The following is a 24,698-nucleotide window of genomic DNA, read 5'->3' as shown; positions in this document are numbered from 1 at the left end:
AAAAATGACAGGTCCCCACCCTGCCAGCAAACAGTATGGTGACCCCGAAGTAGCGGCCTCACACCCTCCGTGCCTCAGTTTCAGAATCTGTACCTCATTTTGAGGAGGGTCATATAGCAATGTCCTTTCATAACTCTCACGGTGCTATCCAGCCACGGTGGAGCAAGAACAATCTGCATAGCTTTGGCATTCCATTTGCTATATGACTTTAAGACGTCTTCTTCTTCTTCTTCTTCTTCTTCTTCTTCTTCTTCTTCTTCTTCTTCTTCTTCTTCTTCTTCTTCTTTTTCTCCTCCTCCTCCTCCTCCTTCGGTTTTTTTGAGACAGGGTTTCTCTGTAAAGCAGTCCTGGCTGTTCTGGAACTCACTCTGTAGCCCAGGCTGGCCTCTAACTCACAGAGATCCGCCTGCCCCTGCCTCCTGAGTGCTGGGGTTAAAGGTGTGTGCCACTGGAGAGGTGGCTCGGTGGTTAAGAGCACTGGCTACTCTTCCAGAGGACCTGGGTTCAGTTTCTAGTGGCTAACAACACTCTGTAACTCCATTTCCAGGGGACCAAATGTCTTCTCTCCCAAGCAGTTGAGGAAGGGGGTCTGTGGAGGCAAGTGGTTTTTAGTCTAGGCTGTGAAATTTTAAACCACAGCCTCGCCTCCCCAGAAAGCGCCGGAGTAGGGGGATGAAAAGGACGTGTAATAAACGGGCTGGATTATCTTCAAAGGATTGAGAGGTTGGTCCTTTCCATCCCTGCAGCCATGCCTGAATCCTGATGCGCCATCCCCTCACTGGTAGGCTCTGGAGGTTCCCGTAAGAGCCAAACAATGAGACTAGTTAATCAAAAGGACAGCGAATCCCCTGGGCTCTGGGTTTTCTGAACTGCTTGCCCTGTGGCGGGGCGGAGGGGGGGGGTGAGGGGGGAGGTGGGGGGGTGGCGGGGGGAGATGCTCAAAGCAATCAGAATACATCCTGTGGAGTCACAGGACAGGACAGGGTAACCAGGGGGAGGGGCACAGGCCCACATGGCCCTAGGGTTAATGTAGGGTGGAGAGAGGAAGAAAAATAAGGCCCTAGATAGAGTGATGCCAGCCTGGGGTCACATCAGAGCAGAGGGAGCAGGGCCCATACTCTCAATGCTCAGTGGGGCCGGAGATGGTTCTGGTCCTGTGGAATCTGTGTGAATGGTGCCCCCTGCAGGAAATGCCATACCTTCCCCCCCACCGCGTGTGTGTGTGTGTGTGTGTGTGTGTGTGTGTGTGTGTGTGTGTGCCCGCCCCCTCCACATTGATGCAGATTTCCGTGTCCCCCAACCCCATACTCACATCACAAACGAGTCATGGCCTGCCTGGCCTACAGAGATAGTTCAAGGCTAGCCTGGACCACTTTAGAAGATCCTGTCTTTAAATAAAAAAGGGCCTGGGTGTGGCTCAGCAGGAGACTGCTTGCACAGTGTGAGTGAGACCCCGGGGTTCAGTTGTGTATGTGTGTGTTGCGGGGGTGGGGTGGGGGTGGGTGAGGAGGGGTATTGGTGACAAAAACAACTGGTAGAAGGTTAAATCTAAAGAAGCTAGGAGAACTCAGGGCCTGTCCTTGAGCCCCCAGGCTATGACCTCAGCTTCACTGGTCCCCTTCCTGGGCCATCGCTGCAAGCTGGGGAACATTTGATCCTGCTTCTGGCAGAGCCTGCTGGGAGAGTGAGAAAAGCCAGCTCAGCGGAACAGGATACTTCCACTGGGGCCCCAGAAGCCAGAGGACAGCGGACTCTAGCAGGAAGAGCGCCTGGCCTGACCTCTGGCCCAGCCACATCTCAGAAGCGGGAGGCAATGGGGACAACTGTCCACAACCTGCTTATACAGGGACTTCCTGTGGCCACCTGCCCCTGGCCTGGTTGCTTCCTTTCTCCAAGAATCAGCCCCCAGGCTGCATGTGACTCAGATATATCTTCCGAAAACCTGGGCATTTGCATTTGCCCGTAATCCAACTATCGACAGGGTGATTCAGGCCTCATCCAAAGCCAATTTTTGTTGGTCAGTGTGGTCAGCTTGGCTCATGAGCACACAGGTGACTGCTGTGTGTTCAGCCATGCCCTGGGTGCTGTGAAGGGCCCCCACATGAGCAGGACACACAGAAGGATATAGTTCAAGACACTGGCGCCTGTTCTAGGCCTGGGACGTGGGTGACATCTGAGACTGAGTGGCAGCTGGGGTTCCAGAAGTAGCTGACCTGCAGATGCCGGGCAGTCCCAGGGGCTGAGGTGGCTCCCCTGGAAAGGCTATGGGAGGTGTCTTGCCTGAGTGGAGCCTGGCACCTCAGAGAGAGCGGGTTCTCTTCCCTGTGTATGTTACCAGCTGCCAGCGTCAGAGACTCACCATCAAACAGGCCCAGTTCCCAGGAGCCTAGAGAGACATTTGCATTTAGAGGAAATGTCCAAATAACACCCCAGGCTGCTTTCCTGGGGCGCTAAAACCGGGAAGCTGTTGCCAGCCAGGCAGAGGGGGCAAGAAGCAATCTTGTATTAGGAGCACAGAGTCAGACACTGGTCCAGGGCCTTTACTGTGAGGGTCCATCTCTAGATCTGTATTTGTACCCGTTTCTGCACCAGGGTCGGAACCCGTCTCCCCTCGCAGGCAAGAGACAGGGCCCAGGGCTGTGTCTCTTCCCTCAGACCTAGGCTCCCTGTGCCTCCTCAGATGGGGCTCCCTGTGGACAGGGTTTGCCCCCCTCAGACTGGGCCTCCCTGGGGACTGGCCAAGTCTCCACTTGCTGGTGTCCTCTGTCCACGATGACAGAGGTAAGAAACTGGACTGAATCAATCATTCGGTTCTTCTTCCACTCGCTGTCTGCCCTGACCTGCCCAGCGGGGACGCAGAGCCCGGCATCCCACCGTCCCTGACGCCTGCTCAGAGTACGGAGACCATCTATTTTTTAAAGTCGGTGTTAAAACAAAATTACTTCCGATCTCCTGAGCCATCGGTTCAAAAGAGGTTAAACAAAGCCTCCCCTGTTCCAACAAGAGTGCGAGCAAAGCGGGACTGGGACCGCGCAGGTGACTCTCCGATGGGAAATGGCGTGTTTTAGATGGCAGGCCTCGGCCACAGCTCGCAGGCCTTGGAGTCTGACGCTGTGAGGAATTTTAAGAAGTGGCCCAGCAACATGGATGTATGGCAGAAAATTCTGGAGCCCAGAGAGAGGAAGGTCACACGGAGGCAGGGTGCAATCACGGCACAGTGGTAAGCTAGTCAGGGAGTAGCTCATGGCCTCATTGTTCACATCTGTAAAATGGGCAGGCCAATTGTCTTAACCTGACAAGAAGAAGGTGAGGATAAAACAGTATAGTCTATGTGGAATTCACTGGAACGTTCAAATGTGAGGGAGCTGTCTTAGGGTTTCTAGTGCTGTGACCAAAAGCAACTTGGGGAAGAAAAGGTTTTTTTTCATCTTCCTCTTCCACCTCATAATCCATCATTGAAGGATGTTGGGCAGGAACTCAAGGCAGGAGCCTGGAGGCAGGAACTGAAGCCCTGTTCTTCCAGGGTCTCTGCTTTAGTTCCTGCCTCCAGGTTCCTGCCCACTCGTACTCCAGAGGGGTAAGAGTCTATCATGGTAGAGAGGTGTGGTATCAGCAGCAGGTGTGACGATGGTGGCCAGAGCAGATCTCAGAGATCTCAGTGGACTGGAAGAGACTGAAGCCTTTTTTTTTTTCCAGTTTTTCGAGACAGGGTTTCTCTGTGTAGTTTTGGTGCCTGTCCTGGATCTTGCTCTGTAGACCAGGCTGGCCTCGAACTCACAGAGATCCGCCTGCCTCTGCCTCACGAGTGCCCACCTTCACTGACACACCTCCTGCAGCAAGGCCACACCTCCTCAACCTTCTCAAACAGCTCATCAACTGGGAACCAATGATTCACATACGTGATTCCACAGGAGACTTCTCATCCAAGCCTCTTCGACCTCAGGGCTCCTCCCCCTTAGCTTCTCAGTTGCTTCGGTGGCTCCCTCGCCACACAGGACCTTTGCACTGGCTCCCTCGTCCCGGCAGTGTTCTTCTCCACAGGTGTCTGTGTGATTCCGTTCTTCTACTCTACAGTCATGTGTAGCTAGAGTTTTCCTGCCTTGCCCACAGTCAGGACAAATCTTTGTCACTCGCCAGTCCCACAGCCGCTCAGACCCGACCAAGTAAACACAGAGACTTATATTGTTTACAAACTGTATGGCCGTGGCAGGCTTCTTGCTAACTGTTCTTATAGCTTAAATGAATCCATTTCCATAAATCTATACCTTGCTACGTGGCTGGTGGCTTACCGGTGTCTTCACATGCTGCTGGTCATGGCGGCGTCTGGCAGTGTCTCTCCGCCTCAGCCTTCTGCTTCCCAGAATTCTCCTCTCTCCTTGTCCCACCTACTTCCTGCCTGGCCACCTACTTCCTGCCTGGCCACTGGCCAATCAGTGTTTTATTTATTGACCAATCAGAACAATTTGACATATAGACCATCCCACAGCAGTCATAGCTCCAGCATTGATAAGAATCTAGATTCTTGCCGGGCGGTGGTGGCGCACGCCTTTAATCCCAGCACTCGGGAGGCAGAGCCAGGCGGATCTCTGTGAGTTCGAGGCCAGCCTGATCTCCAAAGCGAGTTCCAGGAAAGGCGCAAAGCTACACAGAGAAACCCTGTCTCAAAAATAAACAAAACAAAACAAAACAAAACAAAAAAAAAAGAATCTAGATTCTTTCTCTGATCATCCAGCCCTCACGCCTCCTCTGCCTCTCTCTAGCTTTAGCATCCTCCTTGTTATCTAAACACTAGATATTTTCCTTATGTGCGTGGCTTATTGTGTGTCTCTTTACACCTCAGCAAAGAAGATATTTGGGGGTTGGAAAGATTGCAATCTTTCCAACTTCTTTCTTTCCTTCTTCCAGAGGTCCTGAGTTCAATTCCCAGTAACCACATGGTGGCTCACAATCATCTGTAGTGAGATCTGGCGCCCTCTTCTGGCCTGCAGGGACACGTGCAGACACAACACTGTATACATAATAAATAAATAAATCTTTGAAAAAAAGGTGTTTTGTCGTTTTTTCTTTTTTTTTTTTTTTTTTTTTTTTTTTTAAAGTTTCACAAGCTGGGCAGTGGTGGCACATGCCTTTTATCCCAGCACTCAGGAAGCAGAGGCAGGAGGATTTCTGTGAGTTCGATGCCAGCCTGATCTACAGAGCAAATTCCAGAACAGGCAGGGCTACACAGAGAAACCCTGTCTTGAAAAATCAAAAATAAGAATATTTTTTACATGAGTGCTGGGTTTATGGTGTGTGTGTGTGTGTGTGTGTGTGTGTGTGTGTGTGTGTGTGACAGCATGCCTGTGGGAGTCAGGGCAGCATTTGGGAATCGGTTCTCTCCTTCCACTGTGTGAGCCCTGGGGATGGCACTTAGGTCTTCAGGCTTGGTAGCAGGCCTGATGAACCATCTCACTGGCTGCAGAAGGGATCTTGTCTCTGTTTGTGTTGGGTCCACAGCACCCAGGGCAACCAATGAGTGGTGCACATAAAGATGAGTGTGTTTATGTGAAGCCTGCACTCTGTCAGCAGGGCCTACCTGGGTGTAGAGGGGACAGGGAGTGAGTGGCAGGTTTACAGCCTTGGTGACAAAATTTGGTAGGTTTCCCCCTCACTGAGACTGTCATGGGAAGATTGCATTATCCTTAGTCTTGAGCTGTGCAATTTATAACAGAAGTTAACTGCTTACTAATTAGCAGCTGGAACCATTAATTGGCTATTTGTTAGAGCTCGAATTAATAAACTGGTCTTTCAGCGGGGTCATAACTCTCCCGGTTCCTTGCCCCCCCCTCCCAGCCAGCCTCCTCCCCTTGACCAGAACTCAGCCTGCTGTGCGATCCAATCAATACCTGCCACCGTATGATTTCCAGACGCAATCTACCTCGCAAGGCGACCACACCATCGGGGCCAGGCCGAGTCTCCCTTCTCTCCTCCTCTCTTCCCTGCCAGGCTCTGACTCACAGGAGGAGAGCAAGAGGCTGGAAGAGAATGGAGAGCTATCTAGCAACAGTGAGGTCATTAGAGCCTGCAGCTAGCTGCCCTGGCTGAGCCCTGCCCTGGGACCCTGCGTCCCCGGCCCATCTTAGTCACACAACCAGCCGTCAGCTAGTTCAGGGGCCCAACCGCGGTGTTTCCTCCGAGAGAAAGGAAGGAGGGCCCCAAGTAGCCTGCCACACTCTGATCCTAGGCTCCATGGGTCCCCTCAGGGGTTCCCAAAGGTCGTGTGTGTGTGTGTGTGTGGGGGGGGGTCTAGCTCTCATGCCTCACACTCTTAGCAGCCCCACATGGGGTCCAGAGCGCTGTTCTGGTGCGTGCAGAGAACCGGAGCTGCTTCTTATGAAAATGTGGCCAGTCGCCTCTGGGCTTGGGTATGTACGTGCAGGTAGGTAGGTAAGCTCAGGGGAAAAGAGCTAGGCCCTTCAGCCTGGCTACTTACGTCAGGAGCCTCTGACCATTGAGCAGCCTGTGAGACAGGCCAGGTAGGGCCTGTCACGTGACACGAAGCCTCTGCCCCTGTGGCGGGTACCCAGTTCTCTCAACCACTCTGTTGGGTAGGGATCTTATCTGCTTGACACCTGGGGAAGTCGAGGCCCAGACAGATTAGGGCTGGAACACAAGACTGAGGGCATTTTGCTTTCTCTGGGGTTGCCTGCCGCTGTCAGTTCTGGGGCTCGGTCCCAGGCAGCAGGCCTGGAACACTGGGGGAGGAAATGACTGAGCTGACAGGCGCACATGAACAGGCTGTCGAGGTGTTTACACTACACACAGCGAGTATTCACAAGTGGATTAGCACAGCAAATGTTCAATCCCAGCCTGCCAGGCCCCGGACTTCTGCTCCCCCTCCTCCCCAACCCTCCTCCATCACAAGGCCTCTTTCTTCTCCAGGACCCGTGCGTGTTCAGACAATATCTCGGTCCTCTCTGCCATGCCAAAGAGGAGCAATTTGATGCTGTTTGGGGTTGGGGTGGCTAACTGGAAAAGAAGACAACAGCTTCCCAGAATAGGCAAAGCCAGGGAGGGCCTGAGTCATCGGGATGACTCCCTGGGAGCTTCCTGGGGGATTCTGGAAGCTTTCCAATAATGGCAACACCACAGTCAACCGAGTTACTCACCGCCACCCTCTCAGTTGGTACCACTTCCCTTTCAGACCGGTGGGAGAGGTGGGTGGGAAGACACTGGATATCTATGGAGCAGATCATGCATGGTTTCCTTTGGGTTAATGGGAGGCTGTGAGTAGAGGGGATGGGCCTGGGGAAGGCTGCTTTGGGCTGCTGGATCTAGCCCATGGTGGGCATCATTCATTCGTTCAGTTAACAAATCTCCAGTTGCTGAGTTGGGCTTCGACACCCTTCACTGAACCTTGGACCCCCACGGTAGAAGGAGGGAAGAGATGAAGAGGGCAGGAACAAGTGTGGACAGCCTGGATGAATCAAAAGGAAGCTGAGAAAGGGTAGGCTGATGGGGCCCCTCCCCACCTACCAGACGTCTCATGCTCTCCGCTCCTCCTTAGCAGGTCAGGTCTGCCCAGGAGGACCAGAGGAGAAAGATCCCGGTGGGAAATGGACTTGGAGGAGGGGTTTGTTATTAATATTTTTTTAATTTATATGTGAATTTACACGCCAGAGAATCAACTCTTAGGGTGAACAGGTCTTTGAGTTTGGACAGATGCCTGGAGTCATGGATCCACCATCGCAGCAGATCCTGAACAGGATCCAATCTCCGAGCTTGTTAGCTGCGGCGGGTGTCGCGCTCCCACGGGCCGCTCTGGTAGAATCCCTGCGCTCACGCCGAGATAAATAACGGCGGCGACAGGTGGAGCAGGTGAGATTAGCAGGACCCGGGTGGGAGGACGCGATCGGAGGCGCCGAGGAGGTGGCGCGCCTCGCTCCCCAGCCCACGCCCCTCCCCAAGGGCGTCTGGAAGGAACTACGTCTTGGTCGCGGTTTCGAGGAGGGCCGGGTTGAGGTGACGGGGAGACCCCGAGTGCTGGACTCAGGGCCCGGCTTGGCTGCGGGAAGGGCGAACACCCCTAGCGCAAATGGCCACGCCTGAAGTCCCGCGGGGAGGCAGGGCGCCCGAGAAGCGGGCTAAAGGAGGCACTTGGTGTCCCCGTGGCACTGGGGTCTTGCTGGCAAACCTGTTGGCAACCTGTGGGCCAGGGCTAGGACGCGAGCTGCAAGCGCGTCCTCCTCCTCAGCGGCTCTAGCAGTGGCTCGGCGCCCGACCCGGGGAGAGGCCGAGGCGGCTTGGAAAGGGGCCGGGGCTCTGCCAGGGGCGGGTGCTGGTGGAGGTGGCGGGATTCCCAAGCCGAGCCAACATCCCTGCAGAGCTGACAGCAGGCAACCGGCTCTCGCGCCAGCACTGGTCTAGGAGAAAGCAGACGTCTCGGCCTTTCCCTCCGATCCTAGGCTCCAGTCCCGCCTTCTCCAAAGTACAAAACACTCCTAAGTGTCCAGTGCCCTGCAGGCTTGGGTCCCCGCAACGAGCCGCCGGTGCCTGGCCCGCGAGCGTGCGGCGACCGTTTGCACCCGGCCCGGGCTTTGCCAGCCTGGGCTGTGCAAGGGCGGGCGGAGAGCGTGTGCGAGTGCGCGGCTGCAGAGCCCGCGCCGAACCCACGTTCCCGCTACTGTCCTCGGGATAGATGGATCCGTTGCTGCTTTCTGACATTTTTCTGCCAGGGGGCTGGTGGGGGAGGCGGAGATAGCGAGAGAGAGAGAGAGAGAGAAAGGGATGGGGGCAGGAGAGAAGGAGAGAGAGAGAGAGAGAGAGAGAGAGAGAGAGAGAGAGAGAGAGAGAGAGAGAGAGAGAGAGAGAGAGAGAGAGAGAGAGAGAGAGAGAGAGAGAGAGAGACTGCTTCCCCCAGCCCTGTTTTGTTTTCTCTAATTGGTCCTGGGGGAAGCAAGGAAATTGGACAGAGGCTGGGCCGGGCGAGCTGGGCTGCCTTTAATTGGCTCCTTTTTTTAACTGGAGGGGAATCAAACAGGAGAGCGAGCGACAAAGGGTGGGAGAGCGAGAGACCGATCGCGGAGATGGGAGGAGGGAGAGAGGGAGGAGGGAGAGAGGGAGGCGGGGTGGTGGTGGTGGTGGGGAGGAGGTGGAGGAAGCGCGGAATGAAAAGCTCGGAGGGACCAGAAAGCAGCACAGCGAAGCCCAAGTTGCCGAGCGAGCGGAGCGCTCTCGCGGCCCCGGAGCCCGAGTGGCCGCCGTGCCCGGGAGCCCGGCCCGGCCCCGCCCGCTTGGGCCCCCTCGGGCCCAGGCCTCCGGGAGGGGGGCGGGGACGCCCAACTTGGGGCGCGGCGCAGCCCCGCTCTCCCGAGATCGCAGAGCCCGGGAGCGCCACGGCCGCGGCCAGACGGCGGGAGCGGAGCACGGAGACAGGAGGCGGCCGGCGGCTCCCGAGCTGCTGCCCCGGCCTCGGCAAGAGCGCGAATTATTTTCAAAGGACTCAAACTTTCCTCCTTTCCCTGCTGGCTGAGGTCCCTCTTGCTTTGGAATCGTTCTCCGGATTCCCGCGGGGGCGCCGGGACGCGATCGCCTCCCTCGGATTCCTCGGCGGCGGCTCAGCCAACTTCGTGGACCCGGGGACCCGGAGTGCTCACCCCGGGGCCGAATCCAGTCCTCGCTGCTCCCGCTCTCGACAAGACCGGGACCCGGGGCGCCCTAGCCTCCGGAAAGGGCGCCTAGCCCCGCTCCCTTGGGTCGGGCTGCCGAGCCCTCCGCACCCACTGCAGGACTGGAGCCAGCGGGTTAACCTCCCGGCCTGGCTCCACCGAGGGGCGTCCCCTGGGCGGGGAACGACAAGTTTGTCAGGCATCGGTGGCCTGTTGGATCCAAGCGCGGCCGCCGCAGCAGAGAGGTCCCCCGCGCTCAGCACCCTCGGCAGACAGCCCTGGGGACCCGGGGCTGCTAGGTGGCCGAGCTTTCTGGACCAGGGAGCTGGCTGCTGCGCCCGGTGCGCAGAGGCACCAGGGTCTGGGCCAGCGCCCCCAGCGTCCCCACCCGGGCAGCCGCCCTGTGGGAAGAGGACAGAGCCGAGTCGCCTCCTGCTCTCGGTCGCTGCGCTCTCTGTCGCGTCTCGGGGAAAAGGAGGGAAGGCAGAGGGCATCGCGGTGCCCCGGCGGATGCGCCCCCCGCCGCCTCTCAGGCTGCGCCGCCTCGCGGGGATGAAGCACTGGCCGTGAAGATGGAGGTGACCTGCCTTCTACTTCTGGCGCTGATCCCCTTCCACTGTCGGGGACAAGGAGTCTACGGTAAGAGCCCGCGTCCAGCTCCACCCTGGCGGAGCCGCGCGGAAACTTTGCAAGATCTTGCTCAAAGTGCGCGCTGCCGGGCCTTGGTGAAGCCCTGGGCTTGCACTCTGGAGTAGATGCCCGCGTCCCCGCCCTCAACCGGGCGCCAGGATACCGAGCAGCCTGCTCCCGAGCCCAGGAGCCGGTCCTAGGGTATGGCATGAAGCTGGGGGTGCCAGGGTGAGGTCTCGGCTTTCTGAAACCTTGCCAGGGGTTGGAGTGATCTGGAAGTCTTGGGAGAATCCAATGGGCTCAGGAGACCCGGAAAGAGCCCAAGCTCTGGGCTGGAGCAGCGGTTTCCACCGAATCTTCTTCTTCCCCTGGATCAGCCTCCCGAGTGGAAGCAAGCGAACCGGAGTTGTGCGCGGCTGGCTGGCGGGCGAGATGCTCGCCAGCACCGCGGCCGGGCGGCTGGCTCGCATTCCCGGCAGTGGCCACGGCTCGGCCGCCTCTTCTCGCTTCTTAACGGTCTGAGCCGATGCTGGGCATCCCCTAGCCCAGGCGCCTACCGTTCACAGCATCCCTTTTCAGACCTCTCCCGAGCCAGCTCTTCCTCTCCCTGGTTCCCAACCTCAGAACCCCAGCCCTAGCTTCCTTCTGCCTGCTTGCACACACAGACACGTTCAGTCACCGTCCTCAGGAAACGCAAACACCGCTAGCACCCATCCGGCTACGTGTCTAAACTCTGCCTCCCGCCACGCAGCTCTGCTCCCGCATCACCAAGCCACGCTCCGTCGCGCCAAGGAGTATTCTGGCCACATTTTCTCCACTTCATGCCAGTGGGTTTTCTCAGCGAAGGCTCCTTGGTTCAATGCTACCCAACCAGGGTTGTTCTCCCAACATGCACAGAGAGTCAATCCCTAGAGCCTATGGCCCTGACTTTCCCTTCTCCTGACCGCAGGGTGGGCTTTGTAGTTACTTTCTAATGATGTGTGGCTGGGGTGGGCAGCATTCTCCCTCTTTCTCTGGGGCCAAGAATCTAATTATTCTCTTTGAGAGTGGAGGGAGTTGGACCTGTACTGTGTGGGTGACAGGGTCCATGTCCCCCGACCACTAGCTTTAGGTCCCGGGTCTCTCTGCCTGTTCCTGGCAAGAGAAAGGAGCGTCCTGGGGAGCGGGTATCTGGAAAGTATACATCCCTGGGCTCCAAGAGCTAGCTGGCTTGGGCTTAATTCCCTGGTGAGGCCAGCCCAGGCATCCAGCCAAACTCCTTTTCTTAATTAGTTTGTGTGTCTCTTACAGCCTGGCCCCTGGCATAGGCCAGACAAGGCAGCCAGGGATGCTGCAAGAGGCGGGGCTGTATGTATTGGGGGAGGGGGAGGGGTATGAAACGGGTCCCCCCTGTCTAGGACAGAGGGAGATACCAGAGGCTTCAGAGTTCTCCTTTCTCCAGCATCACCAAAGATACCAGCAGCTTAGCCTCAGCTACCTTTAAGGGAATACCCCAAACGGGCTATTGCAACCTGCTCATACACCCTCTTGAGGTCTCAGCCTACTACCTGCCCCTTCCTCTGGCGCTCTTGGACTGGTCTGACGACCCCATCTCATGGCTATCTGGTTTGGGGTTCTCCACGAAGTCTTTCTTCCTCGGGGTGGCCCAATGTGCATTTAAGGAAAGTTCTCTGGGCCTACGTAGGAGCCCTGACAAAGAGGACAGAGGTCAGGAACAAAAGGCATGGTCTCTGTAGACCTGTCCTTTTCCTTCTCTGCACCCTCCCCTTTTCTTTATTTTCTCCCATCTCTCACGTGCCCTGGTCCCAGCTGCTCTTGTTACAAATCAAAGAAGGGTAGGTCCGTTGGGTCCACCCTTGGCTCTTCAGTGGCGTTCTTTGCATCTGCTTTTGGAGAGCTTGGCTCCAGGGGAGGCTGGGCTGCAGGGAGATTGCTGCTGCGTGGAAAATCTTCTTGCAGGTGCATGGGAAGCAGGAGAAAGAGAAGCTGGGGGACACTGTGCCTTGTAGTGTTACAAACACTGGTGACACCCCAGCAGGGTTGGGACTGGCCTAAGAAGTAGGGTGGAGAGCTAGGGCTTGTTCTGCCCCACCCATCCCTCTGCACCCCAAAGCAGATGAAGCAAATGAGTGGTAGTGTGCAGGAACTGAGATGTCCATCCGCCGCAGCCTCCAGCCCCAGCGTGGCACCTGGCACCCCGCAGGAACTCCGATGAGGTTTGTGGAGTAGATGAAGAGCTGCAGGTTGAAGATGCTTCATGAAATTCTCAGGTGTCTCCAGAGCTTGTCACTCACCAAGACAGAGGCCTTTTAGGTGAAGCTTTCTGCTCAAGAGAGCCATGGGGCCCTAGGCTTGCAGCCCTAAAAGAGAGAAGAGACCCAAGTGCTGGGTTTCGCTAGCATGGGGTAGGGAGGCAGTGTGTTAGTATGTGCTAGGGACAGACTTCAGCTGCTGCTGTCATTCTGCCCCAGGCCTGTGCTGCGGATGAAGGGTAGTCTCATAAGAGGGTGAAGGCAAGGCAGAGGGAGGAACAGGAATGGAGGCCTTTGGTGTGGGTGAGGGTCAGTGCAATCTGGTGGGAGACAGATGCTCAGAGCCCCAGGCCGTGCATCCTGCCGGGGTCCACCCTCCAGCTCTAAAGCCTGCCATCAGCAGCACAGGACTGGGGAGGCCCTCTCAGTCTGGCCAAGTGGCTTTGCTCTTCTTTAGGGCCACAGATGCTACAGCGGGCCGCGTGTGGGACCAGATGGTCCATTTGGAGCGGGGCCTCCTCCTTCCCCGATTCTCAATCTCTAGCCCAGTTTGTTGTTTACAGGGTGGATCCTGTAATCTGCTTTCTGCCAGGCCTGTGTGTGTGTGTGTGTGTGTGTGTGTGTGTGTGTGTGTGTGTGTGTGTATGGCTCAGGCTGGCCCCAGAGGTCTAGTTCTGGGACAAAGACAGTGAGCAGGTGAAGGAGAGGTGACTGACGCTCTATCAAGGCAGAGTTAGAGGCTTCCCATCCTCTATCCTGGCTTCCTGTCCCCCTCTCAGAGCAGTCAGACTTCCAGGCAGGGGCCGGTGAGCAGGATTCGGCTCCTTACAAAAACACAACAAACCCCTGGATTATTTAATATGCAGGAGTGGGAAGTGACATTATCCTTAAGACAGGTTGTTTGCAACTTACGGGGGGAAGTCAAAATATTTCACCAAAGGTGTCATCAGAAACTACTATCCTATGCTAATTTTTGTGGGAACATGAAGACAGATGTTGAATAATTTGACAAGAGCAACATCGCTTACAGAATTATCACCAAGTCGGCCCACCCCCCCCCCTTCCTCGGGGGAGTGTGGGGAAGGAATTTCGGGAAGTGAGTTTCCCAGTGTGGGGCTTCTGAGTGTTGATGGGGGGGGGGCGCTTGGGACTTCTCCTGCTGAGTTCCACACCCCTGCCTTGAAAATGGCTGTCTGTCTAGGGTCTTCCCTGGAGAAGGCCTCACCTCCAGCAGCGGGTTGTCCCTAGAGTCAGCAGCAGGCTTGGGTTTTCCTAAGTCCTCAAGAAGGTCTCCCCTACTTTCGTTCCCTTTCCCTTCTCTGTTATAGACATTGCCCGAGGGAAAGATTGCCTTGTGTCTACAAATCCAGGCTACTTTGCCAGTGCTGCCTTTGAGAATCCCCCAGCCCTGCCTGGGGACTCCCCACGGGGTCATTCTCTAGATCTCTTCCAGGTTAGCCTCCCCACCCCACTTCAAGCAAACTGTGCCTTCCTACCCTGCAGGCTGGGCATCTGGGCGTCATCCATGGGTGAGGTTCTAGGATCGGGAGGCGAGATTGGAAGGGATTGTACGAGTCAGGAAAGCACCCTCGAGGGACAGGCTGGGACGGTCCGAGGGGCCTACATGTAATTGGCCAGGTCTGTCTCTGAGCTGCGGCGGCTGCCGGGTGGTAAAGCCTCATTTAGAGCCCCGTATTAGCTTTGCTTTGCTGGAACATGGAGGGATGGGCGGGGAGCTCCGTGGGGAGGTGCAGGGAGCTAATCACAGCCGCCAAGGCCTGGCAAATGAATGATGCAGAAGATCGATACCTGGGGTGGGAGTGGAAATCAGGCCATGGTAGCAGGGCTGGCTTCTCCTGGTTGCCCAAGAGGCACGGAGGGGGCCTTGGAGTAGGAGAGTCAAGGCAGGATACGGGAGGATCCCTCCCTCTCAACCCGTTCCCCACAGCCACCTTGATGCCTCTTCCCGTGACTGGGTTCAGGGAGATTGGACCAGAAGGTACCCCACCCAGGAAAGTTTGGGAGACTGGAGATGGCATCTCGGTCTCTCATTCTAGCAAGAGCTCCGCTTCACCGTCTCCCTGTCCAGGCACCCCAATCTGAGTGGGTCCTCATGCCTGTGTGTCCGAGAGGTCGGGGGTGTAAATCCCTGTGGGCCCTGCGGTGGAAAGCTTGTGCTGCTCTTCCGGACATTGCCAGCAGGGGGCGGGCTTGGCCACCACATCGCTGCCTCCCTTTGCTGATTCCCCCCAGCCTGAGGTGGAAGGGGGCTCTCTCCAACTCCCACATACCTGCCTCGGAATCCAAGGGCGCCCACCACGGATAGAGCCACACTTCCTGCGTTTTCAAGATAACTCAATTCTTCTCTAGGTCAGGTGAGAACTTTTTTGGGCTCAGCTGAGCTTGCGGGGCTGTGTCGGTGGAGGGGTCTGACACCTCTGCACAATTGCCCCACAGGGTCCCAGGCCAGCATCTCCTTTCCCCCTGAAGACAAAGGGCCCACGTGGCATTTAATAGCTGATGCAGACGGCAGTCAAGAGCCATGCTTAGCTCAGAAGAATGAATCTTTCTCTCTCTCTCTCTTTTTTTTTAAATGGATTCTTCTTTTTTTTTCCCCTAAGACTGGATAACACATGCAAAACAAAGTGAGATTCAGCCTCCACGCGTTGGGTATGGCTCTTCCTGTGTCTTTTAGTATATATTCAGGGAGAACGCTTGGTGAGGCTGATGGTCCCTCACCAGCATGGTGGTACCCCATGCCCTGCCAAGTCTTGGCCTGACTATGGCTAAGACTTAATATTTCCCATGATATTCTGAGAAGGCAGTCCATGGCGGGAACTGTCTTCGTCATTGAACCGAGGTGACCTGCTCAGTGTGGCACAGTTGGCAAGAAGGGGGACCCCCCCCCAGTGTTGGTCCCGTGGGCCTTCTGGGTAGGAAGTAAGGATAATGAGAGGTGAATCTTTTCGGCATCTACCGCATCTTACCTCTGGTAAAGCTGGTTTGGAGCACCATGGGGCTGCTGGACTTGAGTCAGGAGAAGGAGATTCCACAGAGATTCGATAAATCCCTCAAGGCAAAGACAACATGAGGTATGCAGGAGAATGGGAAAAGTCACCTCTCAGGGCTTGTGGAAGACAGAGATTGGACCAGCCTTGGTCATTGGGCCTGGGGAGGCTGTCCCTGGCAGAGGGCACACAGAGCTGAAGACCCTGGGCATGGGGAGGGTTGCCCTGTTGGTCAGGCATTGGTTGACAGGAAGTCAAGGCTGTGAGGATTTGAAATGCCAAGGGATAATAATAATAGTGACAGAGATGATGAATATGCATTGATGTCTCTGGCTTGCATCAAGCCTCCCGGAAAGACAGACTCCTCAGTCCATTTCACCCTTGAGGAAGCCAAGAGGTTGAGAGAGATGAAGCTGCAGCCCCTGGAAGGGGCCCAGAGATGTGGACTGCAAAGCCCGTGATGGAGGCCGCACTGGAATGATGGGCAGGAGAGTCTTGGCTGGGGAGGCGGTGGTGTTTAGTGTTCTTAAGGGGGCAGTGTGGAGAGACCCTGCAAGGGTCCAGAGCTGTTGTGAGTTTGGGCCTGACTCAGTTGCTGGGAGAAGGGACCGGAGGAGCTGGCTATGTGGCAGGATTGGGGATGGTGACCAGCTCTTGTTTCTCCTAAGGTTTACATGCCTGTGGAGGGAGAGACTTTCCACAAACATGAGAACATGGATATAATGCACCTTACTGACAGGGTTTTCGTGTAGACAAGGGGACTGAGTAGAGACACTGTGGGTCAAGTTCATACATGGTGACTGGGGTTGGGGGCTCCCCTGTGGAAGTACCCCCAAAGCAAAGACCTCATGGATATCTCCAGGAAATATTCCAGGCAGAGGAACAGCCAGTGCGATGGCCCTGGGGGTAAGACGGACCTGGCTTGTCAGAACAAAAATCGAGGAGCCCGAGAATGAACCGGAGGAGGCGGATGTGCAGCAGACAGGGTCAACAATTAGTCTGAAGTATTGAAGGACCAGTGTTTGAAGTTTTCAAGGCTGTGTAAGGACTTCCGAGTGTAAGCGGGATTGGGTATATGAGGAACACAGTGGGCAGTTTCCTAACAGAGTCCTAACAGAACTCAGGAGGAGAAGCCGGTGAGTTAGAGATATTGCAGATCTCCATCATGAACCCCAGAGCCCGGCCGGGAAAGAGATCCCCTGGGGACAGACGAAGGCCTGCAGTTGGCAGTTGGGGAACGGACTCACAGTGGGAAGAATAAAAAACGCTGTTGATTAGGCAGATTTGGGGCAGGAGAGTGAAGAGGGTAAGGGCCCTGGGCTTCTGAATTGCTGCTCGATCCTGCCCCAGAATGAAGCCGGAGAAGAGGCTCTGTCCTGGGCCAGCCGTCTGTCAGGGCAGGCAGCAAACAAAGCCTGACAAATAGCTTTAATGACTGGGGGGCGGGGGTGGGGTGGGTGGGGTGGTTTTGAGACAGGCTGGCTATGTAGCCCAGAATGACCTTGAACTTCTGCTTTTCCCACCTTTACCTTCCAAGCGCTGGGAGTACTGGGGTTACCATCGTATCCCATCATGCCGCATTTATGCTGGGGACTGAACTCGGGGCTCCGTGCAAGCTAGGCAAGGACTCCACCAACTGAGCTGCGTTCCCAGACACTGAGTGTGGTTTTGAAGGTCGGCTTTGTGTATAGGCTGTGTGGCAGGGAGGCTGGTGTGAGGAGAGCGCAGCTCAGAAGAGGTGACTGTGCACCTTGGTCTATGTCCACCAAACAAGATGGACTTCACCAGGGAAGGTACGCGTCTGTGGGGGCCCTGGGCTGAGGCCAGGGTCCCATGTCCAGAGAGAGGAGAGAGGGAAGAGAAAGTGGATGTCAGTAGGGAGGGGATGTCAGAGGGGGCTTGAGAAGAGATGGGAAGCCAGGGACAGAGTTGGGGAAGGCACTGTGTGAAGGAGAAAGAGGAGGTGCTTCGGGGCCCACGGAGGGATGGGGGGCTCCCCAACTCTCCAAGGGAGGCTCTGGGGGGAAATGTAGATCTAGGCTGTGTTTCTATCGGAGCCCTCATGATAGTGACCGACACTGGTGGCACATGGATTGGTCTTGGCATTACAGGGGCAATAAGCAGGAAGGCAGGACCTCTCTTCAAGGAGAGCCTCAGTTTCCCTGTCTGGAAGGTACTGGGGTCACGGGGAAGCATCAGTGTAATGCTGTTATTTTGCCAGCTCCTGAGGTGAATTATAGGGATTTGCGGGAGCAGAGGCAGTGGCAGCATCCTGGGGGAGGGCTGTGTGTGTGTGTGTGTGTGTGTGTGTGTGTGTGTGTGTGTGTGTGTGCGTGCTGCATGGAAGAAGCAGTGTTCGTTTGAGAAATTTGGAAGACCTTGGAGGCCTAAAGTGGCTGCGTCTCTAACCTGAGCTCAGCTTGTATCTGGTAGAAGTTGAGGCTTTGGGATGGGTGACCTTGTGGTTTGGGAGAACGTACCCCAAGCTCTCTTTGGTTCCCTTCCAGCCCCAGAGTCAGCCAAGGATGCTAGGATTATCTGGTGGGTTGGAAGCCGTGAGGTGGCATATTAAAGCCATCCGGGAGTTTACCCACAGCGCAGGCCTCGCTCTGCCTGGACTCTGCCCTGCAGGAGCTCCGCAGATGGAAGCTGTGGCTGGGAGCCCTGTAATTGGTGCTTTGACAGAGAGGCTGGCTGGAGCAGCCCAGTGGGTGTAGACACATTAGACTAAGTCAGGCCAAACCGCATCTTCTCTCTGGGATGTCTCCAGGGCATTGTCCAGGCCACCACCCAAGCTGGGTGTCAGCCAAGCTCTTGCTGGACCCTGGGGGCTTTCATGCAGGCCACTTATTACCCCTGAAGCCACCAGCTGGATGGAGCCTTTCTGCTTGCATGATTCTCACAGAAGGCTCAGGCCAGGCGATCGGGATAGAACCTTATCCTTGCTCTTAACCACATCCCAAACCAGCTAAGGGCTGGAAGGTTGATGGGTGCTGGCTGTCCCTAAGAATCTCCCCACAGGCCTCATTTTCCAGGAAAGGTTGAGGGTCAGGCTGAGTGACATTACCAAGGTCCTACAGTTGGCAGGTAGATGGTAGGGCTGGGATTTGAACTCAAAGTCACCTAATGCCAAACTTCGTACACCCCAAGTGCCAGGCGATTTGAGCGGCGCCGAGGTGGTTTGTTCCCTAGTTTTTCTTTGGGGTGGGGTGGGGTGGGCTTGATTCTTGAAGCAGCACGAGGAGCCCTCCAGTCCTCCAGGGACCACATTTGGCTATGAAACACTGAGGCTTCAGTCTCTGGCTCCTCAGGTCCAGAGGTCCTCCAGGCTCCTCCCACCTTGGGGCCCTGCCTGAGCAGTGGTCCTTGGATTTGATTGCACATAAGATAACCCGGGACACTTCAGCAATTCCCAGTGCCTGAGTTGCATTACTCACAGTTAAATCAGCACATCTGACATTTTGGCCCAACTTCCTTTAAGGAGACTTCCCAGAAGCTCCTGGGTGGCTTCTGTTTACACTGGGCAGCCTTGAGTGCCCTGGCCATTTTAACTGTAAGGGAGGCTGAGGTGGGCGCATTCTTGTCTACAGAAGTACAGGAGTTCCATAGAAAGGAAGACACATGGGGTCAGTGAGGTGGCTCAGCAGGTAAAGACACTTGTCACCAAGCCTGAGGACTCGAGTTCAACCTGCAGGTCCCACGTGATGGAAGGAGAGAACTCATTCGGGAAAGTTACCGTTTGACCTCCACAAGCTCACCTTGGAATGAGTGTACACACACACACACACACACACACACACACACACACACACACACACAAGACAGGATGAAGGTGGATAGGTGACCAGCTAGACATCAATCTGTGGTGGTATTGTGTTCCCCCGAAATATTGTGCATGCTCATAAACTTATCTGGGGTCACAGAACAGAACAGCCACAATATTAGACATAGAGGATAGGCAGTGGTAGCACACGCCTTTAATCCTAGCATTCCAGAGGCAGAGATCTACCTGGATCTCTGTGTGTTCAAGGATACAGCCAAGCATGGTGACTCACGCCTTTAATCCCAGAAAGTGAGCCTTTAATCCCAGGGAGTGATGGTAGATAGCAGAAAGGTATATAAGGCGTGAGGACCAGAAACTAGAAGCTTTTGGCTGGTTCAGCTTTCAGGCTTTTGAGCAGCAATTCAGCTGAGACCCATTCTAGATGAGGACTCAGAGGCTTCCAGTCTGAAGAAACAGGATCAGCTGAGGAACTGGCGAGACCATCTAAGATTCCTGCTACATCAATCTTCACTTAGTCGGCTGCCTGTCCTATAATTGGGTTCCTGTTCGTTGGAGTCCAGAGGTCAATGTCAGGTGCCCTCCACTGCTCTCCGCTTTAACTTTTGAGGCAAGGTCTCTCCTGGACCCAGGGCACACGGACTGGCTAGACAGGCTGGCCGGCAAGCCCCGGGGACCTGCCTGTCTCTGCCTCCCCAGGGCTGTGACTATAGGCATGTCTGGCTTTATCTTTTTAAATGACTGATTTTAATTTTGGCTATGTGTCTGTGTGAATACACACACAAGGACAGGCACCTTTGGAAGCTGGAATAGGGGTTCCACATGCCCTGGAGCTGGAGTTATAGGTGGCTGTGAGCTGCCTGATGTGGGTGTTGGGAACTGAGCTTGGTCCTCTGCTAGGGCAGCCAGTACTCTTAACCACTGAGCCCTGTTTCCCTCACAAGCCTGGCTGTTCCAAGTAGTGCAGAGGGTCCCAACAGGGTGTGGCGGGGCAGGACTTAGCCATCCCCCTGTGGCCTCCTGTGACCCCCTGTGACCCAGATGGGGATCTCTTGAGATTCAGTGTAGGAGGAGACTTGAGGCCATTGAAACATCTTTTCCCCACCTGCCATTTCCTGACTGAGGAGGTGTGAATGGTGTGAGTGGGCATTTCCTGACTGAGGAGGTGTGAATGGTGTGAGTGGGCATTTCCTGACAGAGGAGGTCTGAATGGTATGAGTGGGCATTTCCTGACTGAGGAGGTCAGAATGGTGTGGGTGGGCATTTCCTGACTGAGGAGGTGTGAATGGTGTGAATGGGCATTTCCTGACTGAGGAGGTGTGAATGGTGTGAGATGGCATTTCCTGATGGAGGAGGTGTGAATGGTGTGAGTGGGCATTTCCTGACTGAGGTGTGAATGGTGTGAGTGGGCATTTCCTGACTGAGGAGGTGTGAATGGTGTGAGTGGGCATTTCCTGACAGGAGGTGTGAATGGTGTGGGTGGGCATTTCCTGACTGAGGAGGTGTGAATGGTGTGAGTGGGCATTTCCTGACTGAGGAGGTGTGAATGGTGTGAGTGGGCATTTCCTGACTGAGGAGGTCAGAATGGTGTGAGTGGGCATTTCCTGACTGAGGAGGTGTGAATGGTGTGAGTGGGCATTTCCTGACTGAGGAGGTGTGAATGGTGTGAATGGGCATTTCCTGACTGAGGAGGTGTGAATGGTGTGAGATGGCATTTCCTGACTGAGGAGGTGTGAATGGTGTGAGTGGGCATTTCCTGACTGAGGAGGTGTGAATGGTGTGAATGGGCATTTCCTGACTGAGGAGGTGTGAATGGTGTGAGTGGACATTTCCTGACTGAGGAGGTGTGAATGGTGTGAGATGGCATTTCCTGATGGAGGAGGTGTGAATGGTGTGAATGGGCATTTCCTGACTGAGGAGGTGTGAATGGTGTGAATGGGCACACTGGGCCCTCTTTCACCCACTCTGCCCACCTCACTCAGGAGAAGACCGAGACCAGAGTGAGCAAGTGACTTGCCCAGAGTCACCCAAACATTCCTGTGAGAGTCCCTCCTGGTCTCCTACCTGCCTGAGGCTGTGACCCCTCCCCTCCCACACTCCCCTACCCCCACCCCTACCCCCAGGCTCGGAGGCTCTCCAGGGAGTCCATCTCCACTAGCAGGTGTCTCATTTCAGCCTGAACTCTGTGGCCTGGGGAGTAGCAGCCTCCTGGCTTTCAGACACTGAAGGCTATGGGCTGGGAAGTTCTTCTGAGGTGACCAAATTCATTTGCCAACTTCTGGGGGAGCCCACTTGTGAGATCTTGTGAGGTCTTGTGAGATCATGAAGCCCCGCTACAATTTGCTGTGTCTTTCTTTGGGCCTTCATTTTGGGAAGTTCTTCTCACTGTCTGACTTTATATCGACTTGCTGTGCTGAACTTGAATCTGTCCTTGGCCCTGAACCTCCTCTTGCCTTGACGGAGGTTCATTTCTCTGTCTCTGAGTAGATCCTGGGAGGGCAGAACGGGAGGAAACTGAATTCGAGTGGCCTGATCCCTTGGGTTTGGTTCCAATGCTCCAGTAAAATGCAGGGGATCTTGGGGGGAGGTCGGGTTAGTTTCCTGCACCAGTGAGGCCTGCCCCCCCCCCATGGGGCAGGTGCAGAAGCTCCGGAGGGTGTGGCAGGCAGGACTCAGCCACACTACTATGGCCTCATGTGACCCAGATGGGGATCTCTGAGATTCAGTGTAGGAAGAGACTTGAGACCAGAGAAGACAAGTATATTGACTACAGCCTCATGGGCCCAGGCTGAAGTCAAAAGCCATACATGTAGAGGGAGGGACTCCAAAGTCAAATCTCTTTCAGTGTCCCACGCCACCTCTGAGGCACGCCGCTGTGCTATTGATAAGCTCCTGTCCCTCCCCACCCCTTCGGACCACATCCATGCTGTTCACAGTCAGCTAATGGGGGACAGGGAAGACCTGGGGAGCTGCGATGCAACCCAGGCCCCGAGGCTCAGGCCTGATGGGTAGGCGGGTTCAGGCATGGGGGTATCCAGGGGCAATATTTAGGGTAAAGGAGGGAGGAGTTAGGGCAGAGTGTCAACTCTGGGCTAAGGTCATGGTGCTTTAGTGGGGGTGAGGGGACACCCACCCACCATAGGAGCTGTGGCTTTAGGTGGCCTGGGTCGAGAAGCAGAGACGTACGCTAGGGAAACGAGGGGCCCCCTCCCCCTCGAGGAGTCTGATTACACCGGTTGCCCTGTGCCCTTCTGGATAGCTCTGGTTCGTATCTGCCTCTGCTCCTGGGGTGGGGACACACCCACTCCGGCTCCATTGGCCAAGCTGTTCCACCACGGTAGGACTTGTTAATCTTGCACTCTGAGCCCACTGGGCACCTGGGGACGCTGGCTGTAGTGGCTAGGATGGTGTCAGATGCCCCAGGATGGCAGGTGCTAGCAGCTAGGAGCTAGATGGATGGCCACTGAAGTGGCTAGGGAGACATGGGGGACTGGCAGCAGGTACCTCCCCACCGCCTTGGTGGATGGAGCCAGTTTAGTGGTATTTGCTCCGCCCATGACGTTTTAAGAGGTCACGGCAAGCAAGAAGCACTGCCTCCTTTGGGCCCTATAGCCCAAGGTCATGGGCGGAGCAAATACCACTACATTTCCCATTTTCTTTGTCTTGGCGCCCAACGTGGGGCACGAACCCATGACCCTGAGATTAAGAGTCTCATGCTTTACTGACTGAGCTAGCCAGGCTGGAGGGCAGTGTAGTGGGCACCCCATCCACTAGAGCTCGGTGGCCGTTACCTGTGGGCCGTGCTGGTGCTGCTGGGTCTGTCTGACCTCCGACCCTGCTGAGCTGCATGGGTATCAGCCCTCTCGTAGTTTCCTGGCGCTGCTGCATCTGTTGCAGCTGGGCTATCTGTACGGAGTTTGGCATCAGCTCGTCCTCCCTGGGCGTCTCATGGGCACTACTGGATTACCACCGAGCCTTGCGTACTTTGCTCTAAGCCTCGCCCGGGCTGGAGCTCCTCTGCCATCTGCTTCCTGTGGAACCTGCTGCTGTTGAGGCCCCGAATCTTTGCCGTTGTCCTGTTCTCAGCTCTCTTCCCCTACTACGTGGCCCTGCATTTCCTCAGCCTGTGGCCGGTACTGTTGTTCCAGGTCTGGCTTCAAGGCACAAAATTTATGCCAAACCCCAACTCTGAGTGGCTGTACCGGGGGAGGGTGGCAATCATCCTTTATCTCTCCTGGTTCAGTGTGGTTGCCCCCCCCCTCTCCCCCGCACCCGAGGCCGGTCCATCATCCACCTGATCTTCATCCTCAGTGACAGTATGCTGCTGGTCAGCACCTGGGTGGCACAGAGCGCCGGGCTGCCTGGTGCTTCTTGCCGATGTGGTTCATTATAGGAGGAGCCTGCTTCCTCCTGGGACTGATCTACTACTACCTCTGGCTGCACCCTCCCTGCCACGGGGAGCCCAACCATGTGGATGGGGTCCGAAGTCTCCTTCCTTCAAAACAGCCTAAGCTGCTTTGTTAACAGGCAGGCCACTCAGCACACAACTTCTTCCCCAAGGTCAAAGCGGAGACTTCTCTGCCCGAGGTTGGAGAGGTGGAGTCCTTCGAGGCAGGTTCTGACTCAGCCAGGAAGGAAGATGTGGAAATCTGGGCCTTGGAAGGGCCAAGGGCCAATCATATACAAGCCAGGCTGGTTTGCCGAGCTGGAGGGCTCAAGACTTTCTCCAGAGTAAGCTACTCGTTAAATCTCAGTGTGTGGGTTTCCCCTAACCAGCGGTTCTCACCCTTCCTGATGCTGCGACCCTTTAATAAGAGTTCATCGTGTCGTGGTGACCCCCAGCCATAAAACTATTTTCGTTGCTACTTCATAACTGTAATTTTGCTTCTGTTATGAATTATAACGTAAGTATCTGATATGCAGATGGTCTTAGGCCACTCCTGTGAAAGGTTGTCTGCCCAAAGGGGTCAGGACCTATAGGTTGAGAACTACTGCCCTAGACCTTTCTGGAAGATGGAGGTGGGGCTTGTCCTGGAAGGAGACAGGGTAAGAGAATAGTGAGGACAAGCAGGGATTTCCAGGGTACTTTTTTTCTGTCCATGGCCTTGAGGAGTGTGCTGCCCTGCAGCCCTGAACAACTGGAGCATTTCCAAGGACCACAGAGGAACACCTCTGGCCTTTTGGGGTGCTTGCAACTGGGACCCGAGATGAATTTAGCATTTAGTGAGCACATGCTGGGTGACACCCAGCAAGTGCTAGACCCAGCTCAAACCCACAGCGGTCAGAGGTCGACGGCTGAGAGGCGAGCTGGTCTATTAACTCCATCCTTCAGAAGCAGAAACTGGTGGCTAGGTGTAAGCCTGCGGCCTGCTCTGCCTCC

General features: G+C 55.6%; 1 protein-coding gene and 1 pseudogene across 1 annotated transcript in view; both read left to right on the top strand.

Moving 5' to 3' along the window:
* The first annotated feature begins 9,549 nt into the window (after positions 1-9,549).
* The window catches only part of Mdga1 (MAM domain containing glycosylphosphatidylinositol anchor 1), a 57,356-nt gene continuing 42,207 nt past the window's right edge, over positions 9,550-24,698 (top strand). Inside the window, exon 1 of the mRNA XM_006983074.4 lies at positions 9,550-10,286. Within this exon, the coding sequence (XP_006983136.1) occupies positions 10,220-10,286 (67 nt within the window). The 5' untranslated portion in view covers positions 9,550-10,219. The remainder of the gene's footprint in view (positions 10,287-24,698) is intronic.
* LOC121824609 (XK-related protein 8 pseudogene) lies at positions 23,166-23,842 on the top strand (annotated as a pseudogene).

This window comes from Peromyscus maniculatus, chromosome 21 (genome assembly GCF_049852395.1).
Source record: "Peromyscus maniculatus bairdii isolate BWxNUB_F1_BW_parent chromosome 21, HU_Pman_BW_mat_3.1, whole genome shotgun sequence".
NCBI classification, from domain to species: domain Eukaryota; kingdom Metazoa; phylum Chordata; class Mammalia; order Rodentia; family Cricetidae; genus Peromyscus; species Peromyscus maniculatus.
Note: the sequence above shows the minus strand (reverse complement) of the source record. Positions and strands in the feature narration are given on the sequence as shown.